This window comes from Pteronotus mesoamericanus, unplaced genomic scaffold, assembly GCF_021234165.1.
Source record: "Pteronotus mesoamericanus isolate MK-2021 breed Mesoamerican mustached bat unplaced genomic scaffold, CSHL_Meso_final contig_459, whole genome shotgun sequence".
NCBI classification, from domain to species: Eukaryota; Metazoa; Chordata; class Mammalia; order Chiroptera; family Mormoopidae; genus Pteronotus; species Pteronotus mesoamericanus.
The window spans coordinates 160994-177159 of NW_026555169.1; the positions used below are offsets into that span (position 1 = coordinate 160994).

Consider the following 16166-nt stretch of genomic DNA (forward strand, 5'->3'; position numbering starts at 1 on the left):
CTGAGCAACCCAGCCAGGGATAATACACAGTTTCTTGAAGTAGGATCTTAAAAATCAAAAGACTTAGATTTGATTATTTTTAGTAACAGTACGAGACAGGCATTACTAGTTCTACAACTTTACACAGGATGAAAATGAGGCCAGGCACTGGGAAGTTAATTCGCCTGGATGATTGGTGGGGCCAGGATTTTAAACCAGACCACTAAAGTCAGCACTAGTACCAAAAGTATCAACATCAAACATTATACTGAGTCCTGGAGATTATCATTAATCTGATCCTTTCCATCGCCATTACAGACTCCTCTAAATTAATGAATCTGAAATATGCCTCCCCAATGCAAATCCTATGAAAGCAGGAACTATTTGTCTACTTTACAATTCCCAGCAGCCAGAACAGTACCTGCAACATAGTAGATGGTCAATTAACTGTTTCATGAACAAATTACCAATGAATTTTTAAGAATTTTATTTTTTTGTTTATTGATTTTTAGAGAGGAGGAGAGAGGGAGAGAAAGATCACTGCGTGGTTGCCTCTCAAGCACTCCCCACAGGGAACCTGGCCTGCAACTCAGGTATGTGCCCTGACTGGGAATCAAACCAGTGACCCTTTGGTTTGCAGGCCAGCACTCAACCAATCCACTGAGCCACATCAGCCAGGGCAAATTACCAATGAATTTTGTTCATTAAAATAAATGTTGAATTTAATGGGGGGAAAAAAAGATCAAAACCCAAGCAACAAAAAATGAGTAGAAGATGTAAACAATTCACAGAGAAAACAATTACCTCTGAAATATAATAAAACTCATCATCATTCCTAGTAAAAGGAATGATATGTTAATCTTCTCTGTTGGAGAGGCTATGGACAGACAGACACTTCCACATTACTGAAAAGAATGCAAACTGGTACAGCTCTAACACAGGGAAATTTAATTAATACCTAACAAACTAACATATGCATTTACTTTTGGCCAAGCAATCCTGCTTCTAAAAGTCTACCCTGAAACTACACCTCCTCAAATACACAGTCGAGAATGTATGTAACAGGTTATTTACCAACTATTTTTTGTAACAGTAAAAGATTGGAAATAACCCCAAAACCATCACTGACAAAGTGATTAAGTAAACTAGTATACGGCCCAATGTTGTCTTGTATGTGATTAACCGCAGCTCTTGGGATGTGAGCGAATACACCATAATTTGCAGCATTTGCCAGGAAAATACTCCCACTATGGCTAATTCAAGTGACTAACCCAAAACTGAACCTGAGATGGGGAAAAAATGCACAGAAGCACATTATATATATTTCCATCATACAAATACAGTAGTTGGAAATGACCTTAAGAGCACAGGTAATACAGTAAGTGTATAGAAGTGTTAAGTTTTGAGTATTTCCTTTTTTCTCAATAATGTAATGGTCTCAATTATGTTCCCCCAAAATTCGTATCTTGGAGCCCTCATCCCTAGTAAAATTGTATTTGGAATAGGGCCTTTAGGAAGGCATTAGTTTAGCTATCTACAAGTCTAGAAGAACAACCTCACCAGAAACCACCAGGAAAAACTCCTCATTTTGCACTTTTAGCAAATAAGTTTCTATTGTTTGAGGCTTCCTGTCTTTGGTATTTTGTTATGACAGCCCTAGAAGACTAATACAAATACAATGTAAAAAGTTTCTATAATTTAATTTTTAATAATAGGTGTTTTTAATAATTGGCTCACAAAATTTGTGAAAATTTAACTGTGCAGCCATAAAAAGGACGACAGTCTACATATGAAGATACAGAATGATTTCCAACATAGACAATGAAGTGAAAACTAGGAGGTACAGTACACTATATACTGTATGCTGCCCTTTGGATAGAAAAAAAGAGAAACTAAGAATGAATTACATATTTTCATAATTTTTCAGACAGAAGAGAAAACATAAAAATAGTAAGAACTGAACACTGATACCTATAAAGAATGAGAAGACAGAAATGGGAGCTGGATTTCGCCAAGTATGTATTTTTATGTACATTTTACTTTCGAACCATGTGCATAAATTCAAAAATAAACTAAATCAAAAAAGCCTTAAAATCAAAGTTAACCTACAAAAATAAAAAAAATAAGTGAGGTAATCAATCCTAAGCTAAGCTTTAACAATTTGAAAAATCATATTTGCAACCGTTCCAATCACCCAAAAAAGAAAACTCCAAAGAGGAATCACTCTGGTACCATTCATTTACCTTTATCTATAAAAATTACAAGTTTATATACAATAATCTGCAAGTATTCATTTTAGATATTTCATTTCCAAGATGTGAAGACAATAATGGAATCAAGTAAGATTACAAGACAAATGTGGTTAATACATGCTGATAGAGTAAAATGATGAGAGCCATTTACAACACATTAAGAAGAATGGCTGGTTTTGATCAGATCACAAATTACCTGTTTGTATTCACTAACACAACTTTGGCAGCAAAATCTTTTCTGCTGACCATCAATCACCAGGACATTGTTTCCAGCACCTTTGCTGGGTAGGTACTCTCCACACTGTTCACAGCAATTCATTATCAGACCATTGGCCATTCTGTATCTATTAAAGCAGTGGTCACTGCACAGCTTATGAGTCATATTTTTAAAGCTAACTTCATGGCGAATCTAAAAGAAAAAGAACAAAATTTTAAAAAACAAATGAGTATGACAGGTAGCCAAATAACAAGATACTTCAACAGAAAAAAAAAAAATGACTCAATAATTTTCTTTGTGGCAGGCTTACGGAATTATTCCTTGAACTATCTTTATATACACAACAAATACATGTATAATGCAGGGAGGACCACTAGTGATGTAACTACAAACTTCTCTAGAGGTATGTAAAAATAGGAAATAACCCACTTTGGTTGCTGTTAGTACAAAACTTCTAAAACAAAGAGACTATAAATCTTTAGGTAAATCCAATAGGAACTATAAAAGTGCACTGCTTTACAAAAAGGAGGAGAAAGAACCAATGTTATAAATCATTCACATCATGAATGTTCACACACTTTTTTTTAATCAAATGCAAACATTTTAATACCATTATTAACAATGTGAAATTGCCAAAAAAATTCACTCCACTTATTCTAATCCTTTTTTAATCCTCACCCCAGGACATTTCTTCATAGCTTTTTGGAGAGAGAAAAGGAGAGAAAACATGGATGTGAAAGAGAATCATCAATTGGCTGCCTCTTGTATGCACCCAAAAGAGGAATGTTATGCCCCTGGACCCGGGATCATATGCGCCGGAAGGAGGCATCAAACCCGCAACCTTTCAGTTATAGAACAATGCTCCAACCAACTGAGCCACACTGGCCAGGGCCACTATTCTACTTCTTAAGCAAGATTGTCTTACTACTTATTTAGTCATTCTTTTGGCTTATACACTGTGGTTTTGTATATAAGTGCTCCCAACCTCAGGAAAAAAGTCAATTCATATTATATTACATTTTAATTTTTTCTAAATCATTTTCACTATAAGAGAATGAGATTACATAATGGGATAGTTATCAAATCAATTTTATATATCCTCACTTTTAAAGAAATATACACCGATAAAAGAGTACAACTGTTAAATAAAGTTAAAAATATTTGTTAGTTAGACCTAAGTGATAAAGCACAAAAATACAAACCTCTGTTAGTTTACCACAAATTGTACATCTTGACTTATTTAGAGCTCCTTTAGTAGGATTCTGTTTATCTTCATAGAGAGACAGACAAGACGTACTACAGAACTCCTGGAAGGACTCACTTGAGTCCACTTGAGCAACAATGGTTCCTTTCATTGTAGTTATATCTCTGAAAATAAGAGAAACAACTTAAAGTAAAATTTTATTTTAAAAAATAAACGAGTAAAAACTGACATTTTTAATTTCTACAGAAACAAAACTATTTTATACTATTAAATCCTTGCCACTACCTAATTTATCATTAAACTCCTAACAAGGCTTTCAGATATTGGTAACACTTTAAAAAACAAAATGGCTAGTATCATTTCCATAGAGTTTAATGTCAAGGCCCAATTTACTGAAGTATAAATTTACAATACCTGATATTCAATTCCCCTTCCCTGGGTAAGTTGAAAGCATGAGATATCTAGGTCACTGGAACATGACAAAAATAACCCCACCTACCATTCTATACAACTCTCTGACATTACTGATAACCTTTGAAGTTTATCTTTAATTCTCAATGTCAAGATCCTACATTGCAGCATTTAAGTCTACTACTTTAAAGCAATCTAAGAAATCTATTACTTTAAAGCAATCTAAAATCGTGTATAACAACTGTTACAATATTTGACTTTATTAAACTCGTACAAAGCACTACGACATTTCTAGAGCTCTAAGATCAAAAATATCTTCAGAAACTTTGGCTGCTCCAAAAGATGGTACAAGAAAATCCACTTGGTTTGACCTTGCACATAATATATCATATCCTACTCATTTTTAACCAGTGAAGTCAGACCTAAAAATTGGCAGAAGAGAGCATCCAACCTCTCCGGGGCTGTCAAAAAAACTGGTATCTGAGTCTTGAAACAAGTGAGCATTCCAATGACTTAATATTCAAAACACACATAAACACATAAAATCCAAAGACTTGTCAATTTTAAATCTTAATATGAAGACAATTTAAAACTTTACCTGTTTTAATAAAGAACTAGTCATATAGAAAGTGCTTAACAATTATCTTATTAATAACATAAATAAGAATGTATTTTTACAAATTCAAGGAGTCAGGTAGCGATTACAGACAAAATTAATTACAAGGTCAACCTCAAAACCTATCCAAATAAAAAGTCTTTTAATCAAAAGCCATCTGGGCTTGAGAGAGAACCCTCCAAAATCATTACAACTTTCAGTTGGCTTTAAGATTCAATCAATTTGCTTATCAATTTTTAAAACACAGTATTTCATCTCTAGGACTCTAACAATTTTCCTAAAATATTATACCACCAATATTCTACCGTACGGAATTATGTTAAAAAGTAAACCTTACTTTTTACACATAACACAGAGTTTCTTTGGAGCAGGCTTGTGAGAGAAGGAGGAAAGGCAGGTCGTAGAACAAAAGAGGTGAGCAGATCCTTTTCGTTGATAAGCTGTCTGTCCCTTTTGTAAAGGTTTTTTGCAGTTTGCACAAGTGACTTTAACTGGTTTAGTAGGCTGCTGTTGGGCAGAAGGCTGGAAAATCTGTTTAGGAAGCGAGGCCACTGGTGATAAAGAATCCACCCCTGGCTGTTTCTGATTTCGAGGAAATGAAGCTGATTGAGAGATCCAAGAATCTTAAAAACAAAATGCACACAAAAGAGTAATGAAATAAGTATTTTCACACACTGAAATCTGTATCAGAGAAACAGCTTTAACTTCCATTTTGTACAAATATAGGAATTAATAAGGCAGCAACACAACAGAGAGGTTAAGGACAGACGTTTTGGAGTAAGAATGACTGGTTGACATTCAGGCTCTATCACTTACTAGTCATGGAAGTTACTTAAACTCTGTACCTAACTCTTCTCTAAACTGGAAATGGTACCAACATCATATGAATGTTAAACATTAAATGAGATAATACATGTAATAAGCCATAGTAACTAGCATATAGGAAGCACTAAAAAATATTAGCCTTTAGTTATTAAATAGGAAGAATTAATTTGCAGAATATTGCTGTAAGCAAGAAACACATACATCAACAAAGAAGTATAATAAAATCTTGACCAACCAGAATCTTTGACAAATATAATGCAGGTCTATTAAAGTTTATACGCAATTATATTCAAAACATCTTTTTAAGAACAGTTTTTTCATATATACATCTAGTTCCGTGGTCTCTAGTTGTACCACATAATAGTAAAGAAATTAAAAGTGTTACACAGAAATGACATTAAGTCAACATACAGTAACCAATCCAACTTATTACTCTACCACTGCCAACAGTTTGAACACAGCACAGAATTGAAGGCACACGTCACATTAACACTGGAGTGCAGTTATTCACCTGTCTTCCTTTACTAGTGAGCTGCATTCATACTTAGCTTCAGTCTCCAGCTTACTGCAGTTATAGTACCACAGACCTCTCATTACACTACCAAAATCATAATCTTTTTTCATTGTGAAACTTTTTAGGTCATCACTTCTAATTTATACTATTTAGATATGATTTTTTTCCTTTCTAGTTTCTTCTGAATTTTAAACTTCCATACATAAAAAGCTGCCCTTCTATATGATAAACCATTATTTTCCTTCCATAATATGTACAAATAATTATATCCAGAGCTCAGGAAAACTTCTTCACAATAAAAATTTGAAGAAAGCAATTTCCTAGTTCTGACCAGTCCACAACCTAATGGTTTCAACAGGCTACACGCAGCTATTAAAATTTTACTGTATTTCACAATCCCCCCAACCAAAAAATATCTATACTTTATACAAAAAATATACAGTGCATTCTAAATCCTTAACTGCAGTTTTAAAAATGGGTAACAATACTAATGAAGACAAAGAAAGTAAATCACTGAAAGAATTGGCAATTTTACCTTCTGCAAGACCTCAATCAAAAATTATGTTTGAACATACACTAGAAGGAACAGGTTTTTGCAACACAAATACTGGTTCCTTAGGACCTTCAATTTTGTAGGCTTATCCCTTGCGTACACGAGGCCTGTCCGGAAAAAGTCCAGCCATCATTAATATAACAAGAATGGGTTGTGCAAGATCAATGTAACCTGGCAACCAAGGAGAGTGGACTGGAATGAGCATGCATGAACAATGATGACTTCACTGTACTAGTCAGTGAGGGCAGTAGGCACCATTGAGTGAGCACGTGTACTGTGTGACCACCATTGCATTCAAAATGACCGAGTGAGTAGAGCCATCAATCTGTATCAGATTTTGTGTTAAGCTTGACCATTCCTCCAAGGAAACTGTCTGAATGATTCAGAAGGCCACAGCTATGGGCAAATGGTGATTGGTAGCTTCGTGATGACAACACACCCGCTCATGCATCATGTCTTGTGCAGGTTTTTTGGTGAAACGACAAATCACACAGGTGACTCAACTCTCCCTACAGTCCAGATTTGGTGCCCTGTGACTTCTGGCTTTTCCCAAAACTAAAATCACCTTTGAAAGGGAAGCGATTTCAGACCATTGATGAGATTCAGGGAAATACAGCAGGGCAGTTGATGGTGACTGGAAGCACTGTGTGAGGTCCCAAGGTGCCTACGTTGAAGGGGACTTAAGCATCATTGTCCAATGTACAATGTTTCTTGTATCTTCTTCAATAAATGTCTCTATTTTTCATATTATATGGCTGGATACCTTCTGGACAGACTTCATATACTTAAAGGAACCTATTTAAACTTAAGAGCATCTATTAACTTGACCCTGAAAAATAACTGTGCTTTTATTTTCAGTTTAGATTTAGGTCCTGCATAAACAATGCAATGGCTCCATTTATCCACATTTCAGCTCTTACATTTCCCCTATTTTCAAATTTTCACATCCTCCAACACCAGAAGACTTTTAGGAATAGAAGGGACTAGTCATTTCATTTAAGCCCTCTATTTTATACAAAAGACATCATGGAAGAGTAGTATAATGAGTCCAAGAGCCAGTACACATAGCCAAGATTTTATGACTCTCTATTACTAATGAAAATAGCACATAAACACAAGAGCTAATTCATAAATGCAAAAGCAGCAGGTGCATCTGTTTAGCTGTCCTGATGAGTACTTTACATTCCCTTGTGTTTGAGTAAAAAGAAACAGAACTCTTACAGTATGTCTCTTTGACATAGCAATATTCCTATATAAATATGTATCTCTCAGATACATGTATAAGAATATTCATAGTAGTTATTTATGTATAACCTGGAACTGAGCTAATTAGAGAATTAACAAAATCAAACATACTTAACATGGTCAGAAGTTCAAGATTTATTGCTAGGTATTTAAAGGAATAGGAGGAGGGGAGAGTTTGCAAAACTATACCGATACTATCCAGGGGTGTCCAACCTTTTGGCATCTCTGAGCCACACTGGAAGAAGAGGAGTTGTCTTGGGCCACACATTAAATACAAAAACACTAATAAAAACTGATAAGCAAAAAAAAAAGAAAAAAGTTGTAACTACATTTACGATTTTGTGTTGGACCACATTCATAGCCATCTGGACTGCATGCATTGGGACACCCCTGCGTTCAGACTAGACTTAAATGTACCAATCTCAAAAGGTGAGATTAACTGTTATTTACTTTTTAATACTCTTATGTTTTTAATGTAAATAACAAAAAAGACAAAATAGCCATTTTAAAACTAATTTGAGCATTAGCATTTCTTAAACTTTTATGTGAGCTTCCAGGTTACAATGAGAAACACTTTAATATACACCTAGTAGTAGTATAAATTGACAAGAACTTTCTGGAAGGCAATATGACAATATATTTCTGCAACTTAATGCCCTACAAACACAAACACACACACACACACACACACACGCACACACAAAGGGTCTTCAAAGGCATGAAAAATTTTCAAAACTCAGTAGTAAGAAACATTTCTTCCAAAACCACTATTAACCACATATCTTTCTAAACCAAAAATTTCTAGGAGGACAAGAACAGTAATATCCTTTGGCCTAGTAAATTCATTTCTAGGAATACACTCTAAAGAAATAATCAGAAATTTGAACAAAGATGTTCATCATAGATCTACAACAGCAAATATGGGAAAAGGCAAATTCACACCCATTCATTAGCAGCCATTAAAACTTTTTTGGTAGAAATGTTAGTAATAAGAGAAAATACAATGTGGGAAACCCATAAACAAAATTATACAGAGGTGCATTTTAACCAAGTTAAAAAAATCAAAGGAAAAAAGACTGAAACACACCCACTCAAAGCATGGCTATTTAGTTAATAAGCCTATAGGGCACATTTTCCCTCTTTTTTTTCTTTTTAAGATTTTAGTTATTTTTAGAAAGAGGGGAAGGGAGGGAGAATTAGAGGAAGAGTAACATTGATGTACAAGAGAAATATCAATTTGTTGCCTCTTGCACACGCCCCAACAGCCAGCAACACAGGCATGTGCCCTGACCAGGAATCAAAATGGCAACCTTTTGCTTTGCAGGAACACTCAACCAACTAAGCCATGCTAGCAAGCCTCCCTCACTTTTTAATTATAGATTTTCCAAACATTCTTTAATAATGAGACATTATTCTTGTAAACAAAAATTTTTTTAAAAAAATGACTAGCACTTCATAAAGCATTCTACAGTGTCTAAGTTTTAATCATTTCTTATTTTCTTCACAACTCCTGGATTGATAAAGCTGATAATGAGCCTAAAATGATAAAAGAGTAAGACAGAGACAGAGGCAGACACACAAACTGGCTTGGGGGCAGGTGAAAGAGAAGGGATATGGTCATGAGAAACCTAGAATTCTTATAATGTTTTCAAAGAACAAAGCAGCCCGCAGAAAACCTTTACAACCTTTGAATATAAAAAATACAATAAAAAGCTAATGAGTAAAAATTTAAATCAGATAAGACAGTCAAAATTAAACACAGAGAAAGTAAAATAAATCTTAAGTGCAATTATACCTTATTATACTGTACCTTAAGTGTGCTATTTATCTTTTGGTTGTTTACATATTAAAACAATACAACTAAAAATATACTAGCAAAAAGTAAGTACATGACAAATAAGATGCCAGACTCTTAGAATTCAGTGGTGGTGAATATAATGAGTATTTTTTTAAAATCCTTTAGACATAAGTTTCTTATTTACTTTCTGATAATTGTGGAGAAATACTGTATATGGTTTCACATCTCTTATTAGCTAAGATTTCAAACTTAGAAGTTAATATTACATGAATAAAGTAACCAAGATGTCACCAATTACTACAAGAGAAAAAGCCTCAACCAAAGTTCAAATTCATTTACATGAGGTGAGAGATCACTCTTAGCTTACCAGGGCTATGATGACTTGCAGATTCTCCATTCTGAAATACATCGCCTGCCACATTCATTCTACCAGGATTAAAAGGTCCTACTCCAGTCTTGGTCTGTGAAGTTAAAGATGGGGTGTATGTTTGTACATTAACACCAAAATTACTTGACTGCAGGCCGTTAGAGACATCTCCCAAGTTCGTATTCTGCAGTGATGTTACATGTGTAATCATTAGGTTCATATCTCGCCCGTCAGTATTTTCTAATTGGCCATCATTCACAGAGCTTACACCTGTTTCTAAGGTTGTAACATTAGCAATCTGAATTTCAGAGTCTGGTTCTGTGGTGATGCCACTATTACCCATTCCTGCATTTACCTTACTTCTTGAAAAACTGGAAGTGGAGAAATCCACATCATTGGTTCTATTTTTAGTCTCAGGAGGTCTCCGAGGTTCAATAAAATTGGAAGAATTGTTCTCTTGCCCTTGATTTGTTTCCATGTCCTCTTCATCATCAATGACAATTGTCTCACTTACATTTCCCTTCTGAGAAGCCAAGTCTTTTGAGGAAGGAAGAATCTTGGAATCATTTCCTTGTAGTTCTTCATTTTTTGATGATGTAAATGCTATGGTTCTTTGATCAGTTACCACTGGTACAGAAGGAAGGGGAGGTTGAACAGGTTCGATAAAAACAACATCATCATCATCTTCCACTGATGAGTTCTGAAATTTATTAGCCCTAGAAACTAAAGGATTAGGTGGACCACTGAATGAATTTCCAACATTCGTAAGACTAGTTGCCATGGCCGTACTCCCTAATAAAACAGGAGTCTGATCAGTCAATTCTAGTCCTCCCACTGAACCTGTGTCCATGCCAAGGAACCTGTTAAGGAGAGAGAAAAAAGAAAAATAATACAAATGTCAGTACATGACATTTTATGTTACTCTTAATTGAAAGAAATTTTTAAAGTACCCTTACTTTCTTTTTTATTCTAAATGAGAATGACTCTTATCTAATATCCAGGAAAAGTCTGATATCCATTCTGTGATCTTCTCTTATTCACTAATCATTTCATGTGAACCTCTAGCAATATAAAAAGAAAGGTAATTATTCAATTTTCAGCAGTAATATTACCACTTCCACCACCTCCTTTCCATTACACTATTCATCCTGTAAACTAACACTAAAAATAGATAAACCCACTTACACACATTTGAGCAGGACAATAAGAATCCCTGCTCTATACATTTATCCATCTGTATTAAATAAAATGATATGCCTAGTCCCTAATTTCCTTTATCTCATCTTTTTCTTTTTAATTAAATCCTTTCTCATACTCCCTGCTCCCACGTAACTGTATGATTAAATCCTTCTGGGAATCTGAAATCTTTCTTGACACTATCCAAAAAGCTTAAATGTTTACCTCCCAGGCACTATGCAATGTGCTTTACCTACATATAATTCTGAATAATGACGCTCAAAAATATCAAATCTGCCCTAGCTAGTGTGGCTCAGTGGATTGAGCGAGGGACTAAGAACCAAAGGGTTGCCAGTTTGATTCCCAGAGCAGGGCACATGCCTGGGTTGCAGGCCAGGTCCCCAGCAGGGGAGGCGTGCAAAAAACCACGCATTGATGTTTCCCTCCCTCTCTCCTTCTCTTCCCCTCTCTAAAAATAAAACTTTAAAAAAAAAAAAAAAGATATCAAATCCTAATCCCTGAAACGTGTGTGTGTGTGTGTGTGTGTGTGTGTGTACACACACACATATATGTATTTTTTTCTTTAAGGGTCTGAAGATATGACTCAGGATTTAAAAATGAGATTATCTGGGTGGGCCCTAAATGCAGTTATAAGTGTCTTTATCAAAGAAAGGTAGAGGGAGATTACAGGCACAAGAGAAGACAGTGTGACCATAGAGGCAGATTAGAGGAGACTGAGTGATGCAGCCAAGGAATGCTGGCAGTCACCAGAATCAAGAGGCAAGGAGTGGATTCTCCCCTACAGCTTCCCTTTCTTGTCATAATCCTGCCGACACCTTGATTTGAGCCCAGTGTCACTGATTTCCAACTTCTAACCTCCAAAACTCTGAAAGACAAAATTTCTGTTGTTTTCAGAAAACTTGTTTACCCTCAAATTTGTGATAATTTTCTACAAAGGCTATAGGAAATAAACACAATCCACTTTTTAGTTACACCTTCAAAACAACCCTTCATATATCTATAAAATTTGTCCCGTTTTAATGATTAGTATGTTGTGGCTTAGCCCTGGCCAGTGTGGCTCAGCTGGTTGGCACATCATCCCAGAAACTGGAAAGGTTGCAGGTTCGACGTCCAGTCAGGGCATATACCCGGACTGCAGGTTCAGTTCCCATAGGGAAGTAGGTAAGAGGCAACTGATCAACGTATCTCTCCCCCCTCTCTCTCCCTTCCTTCCCTCTCTCTAAAATCAATAAGCATGCCCTCAAGTACGGATTTTTTTTTTTTAAATTGTGGCTTAGAGAGGTTAGCTAGCATGCCCAAGCCACACACACCCAGATATCTGTAACTCAGAAGTTTCAACTCTTCACCACTGTTACATTCAACTAGTATTTTCTGACTACCTACTACATATGCAGGGTTGTACTAAAGCCAAAGAGACGGCAAAGAGCTAACAGTAAAGAGCCAGAAAAAAAAAGAAAATAAGTTCCTGAGCAGATGGAGAAGATAAGGTTATAGACACAGATGGCAGAACTAATACCAAGCATGAATCACCTTAATCTCAGAGACTAAATAGGGAGAAAAAACAACTAGAAGGGTGAAAAAAATGAAGGGTGTATAGATTGTGCATAATTTGTAGATGGGATGAATGAGAATTTGAACTGGTTTATGCAAGGTAGACTCATTTTTAAACAGTTGGTTATCTGAGAAGATGAGGAAACAGTGGTAGTACAGGTATTAAAAACTGGTTTAAAAATACCTGGGGCTTTAAAAGCCCCAATGCCAGCTCTTGAATCCGTTGTAATTCTATTTCTAATAAAGCTACTTAGGCCAGTTTCAAAAAAAAAGACGATTTAGGAATACTTACTACTTGATATATATTGTCATTTGCTTATATTGCTATAAAGAGCCTCAGGAAGGATGAAGACATTAATATAATTATCAATTCGGCAGATGGGAGATAGGGACGAAGAAACTGTTCACTGCCTGTTTTAATTTTCTTAAATTTTTTAACATGATTTCTCACTTACTTTTAAATCTAAATTTAGCCCTGGCTGGTGTGGCTCAGTGGACTTAGTGCCAGCCTTCAAACCAAAAGATCACCAAGTCGATTCCAGGTCAAGGCACATGCCTGGGTTCCAGGCCAGATACCCAGTAGAGGCAACCAGTGAATGTATCTCTCACACACTGATGTTTCTCGCTTTCTCCCTCCCTTCTCCTCTCTATAAAAGTAAATAAATAAAATCTTTAAAAACAAATCTAAATTTAAATTTTTAAAAAATAGAGTGATAGCACAGTGACAAAGAGGTAACTTTACTTTGGTGATAAGAGAAGACCTCTTTGAGAGCAGGTGACATTTACACTGAAATCCAAAATGACAAGAAAGACTCAACAGTGGAAAAATTGGAGGAAGGCCACTCCAGCTCCTGCAAAAAAAAAAAAAAAAAAAAAGGCCTAAAGGGAATGAGGTTTGTAAATTCAAGCAACAGAATAAAGGCCAATGCGGCTTTAACAAGATAGGTGAGGAAAAATGCTATCAGATGAAATATAAAAACACAGAGCAACAACTCACCAAGGCCAACAATTCATTCTTTAATTGCAGTCAACAAAGATTTATAGAATACCTAGTATGTGCAAGACTCTGTCTTTGGCACTTGAGAAAATCAATATACCAAAAAAGGTAAACATGCCTGCCATCAGAAATCATGAGTTCTCACTTCTGGCCAAGATGGAGGTATAGGTAGATACGTTTTTGCCTCCTGGCACAACCAAAAGAAGGAAAACAAATTTAAAAACAAAAAATAACCATAACTGCCAGAAAATCAAACTGCATGGAAATCGAACAACCAAGGAGCTAAAGTAGAAACAAACATCCAGACCAGTGGGAGGGCAGAGACAGGCAGCCGGGGTGAAGAGGACAGGCGGCAAGGCAGCATCTGGCGGTCCGGGTGGTCCCACATTTGCATGCAGATAAATGAGAAGGAACAGCTGGGGAGCGAGACCAACCCCCACAACCTAGGGTTCTAGTGAGGGAAAAAAAAGTCTCAAAACCTCTGGCTGAAAAAAACAATGGAGTAGGCAGCAGCAGGAGAAACTCCCAGCCTCACGGGAGAGTTTGCTGGAGAGATCCACAGAGTCCTACAACATAACACAAACCCAACTATCCAGGAATCAGCACTAGAAGGGCCTAATTTGAGTATGGGTAGCAGGGGAAGTGAACTGAAAGCAGGCTCAGAGCCGAGGAAGTGGCATTGTTCCCTCTCAGACCCCTCCCCCACATATAGCACCTCAACACAGCAACCTGGGTTGCCCCACTCTAAGGCTCCACCTCTTCCAACATAACAGGTGCGCTGGGACAAAGAATTATGGCCCAAGTGAAAAAACAGATCAAAGCTCCAAAAATAGAGCTAAGTAAAGAAGAAATAGCCAACCCACAAACGGCCAACAGACATCTGAAAAAATGCTCACTAACACTAATCATCAGAGAGATCAAATTAAAACCACAATGAGATATAACTTCAATGAAAGCAGGGCTCAGCAGGAAAATAAGCTATTAACACCTGCCAGACTGGCTACCATAAATAAATCAACAAACAACAAGTGATGGTGAGGGTGTGGAGAAAAGGGAACTTTAGTGCACTGTTGGTGGGAATGCAGATCGGTGCAGCCACTGTGGAAAACAGCATGGAGTTTCCTCAAAAAATTAAAAATGGATCTGCCTTTTGACCCAGCAATCCAACTTCTGAAAATATATTCTAAAAATCCTAAAACCCCAATCAAAAAGAATATATGCACCCTTATGTTTTAGCAGCGTTATTTACAATAGCCAAGACCTAGAAACAGTCCAAATGTCCTTTAGTACATGAGTGGATAAAAAAGATGTGTCACATTTAAATAACAGAATACTACACAGCTGTTAAAAAAAATGGCAGGAACTCTTACCTTTGCGACAGCATGAATGAACTTGGAGAATATTATGTTAAATGAAATGAGCCAGTCAAAGACAAATACCATATGATCTCACTCATATGTGGAATCTAATGAACAAAATAAAACCAGAGGCATGGTTACACGGAAGAGACTGACAGATCTCAGAGGGGAGAGTGTTGTGGGGTACTGGAAGAAATTAACCAAAAAACACTCACACATACATGCATGGCCCATGGACACAGACAACAATGTGGTGAAGGCAGAGGGAGGGAGCGGGGTTGTGTGGAGCGGAACGGGATTGGGGCGTAATAGGAACATCTGTAATAGTGTCGAGAATAAAAAAAAAAAAAGCATCCAAAGTATGTATAAATAAGTAGAACAACAAGTAAACGTTTCCCTTTCCCTCTATCTAAAAATCAATTTAAAAATTTTTAAGTAAATAATTTTAAACTACTTAGGAAAGGGGAATGGTACACCAGAAAAAAATAATGAAACACAAAAGAAGGCAGTAACAGAAAAAATTGGGGGGGGGGGAGCATTCAAGGAATATGAAAAATAAACAGCAAAAAGGCAAAAGTAATTTCTTCCTTATTAATAATTACTTTAAATGTAAACAGATTAAATTATATTAAAAGGCAGAGACTGGCAGATTGGATTAAGGAAACATGATCCATCTCTATGTGGTCTAGAAGACACTCAAGATATAATGACACAAAGCAGTGGAAAGTGGAAGGATGGCAAGATAATCCATGCAAATAGTAACAAAAAGAGAATTCACATCAATACAGTAATATTCAACAAAATAAAATTTAAGTCATAAAAGGTTACAAGAGACAAATAAGGACACTATATATTGATAAAAGAGTCATTCCAGCAAGATGTCGCAATTCTATACACAATGACAGTCCCAAAATTTATGAAGCAAAAATTGTCAGGATTAAAAAGGAAAAATGCAGTTCTATGCATAGTTGGAGATTTCAATATTCTGCTTTTAATAGTAGATAGAACAAACACACAGGATATCAATAAGGAAATAGAAGGCTTTAACACTATAAATCAATGAGACACATAAGGTACTCTAC

General features: G+C 36.0%; 1 protein-coding gene across 4 annotated transcripts in view; it reads right to left on the bottom strand.

The window, feature by feature from the left end:
• LOC129074029 (zinc finger MYM-type protein 2) overlaps positions 1–16166 on the bottom strand; it is a 115189-nt gene that overhangs the window by 77887 nt on the left and 21136 nt on the right. For 3 of the 4 annotated variants that reach the window (XM_054577715.1, XM_054577717.1, XM_054577714.1), the window contains exons 3-6: positions 9982–10841; positions 5017–5302; positions 3651–3816; positions 2428–2640 (exon numbers count right to left, since the gene is read on the bottom strand). In XM_054577715.1, the coding sequence (XP_054433690.1) occupies positions 2428–2640; positions 3651–3816; positions 5017–5302; positions 9982–10831 (1515 nt within the window). In that variant the 5' untranslated portion in view covers positions 10832–10841. The remainder of the gene's footprint in view (positions 1–2427; positions 2641–3650; positions 3817–5016; positions 5303–9981; positions 10842–16166) is intronic. The other variant, XM_054577718.1, reaches the window with a different exon arrangement.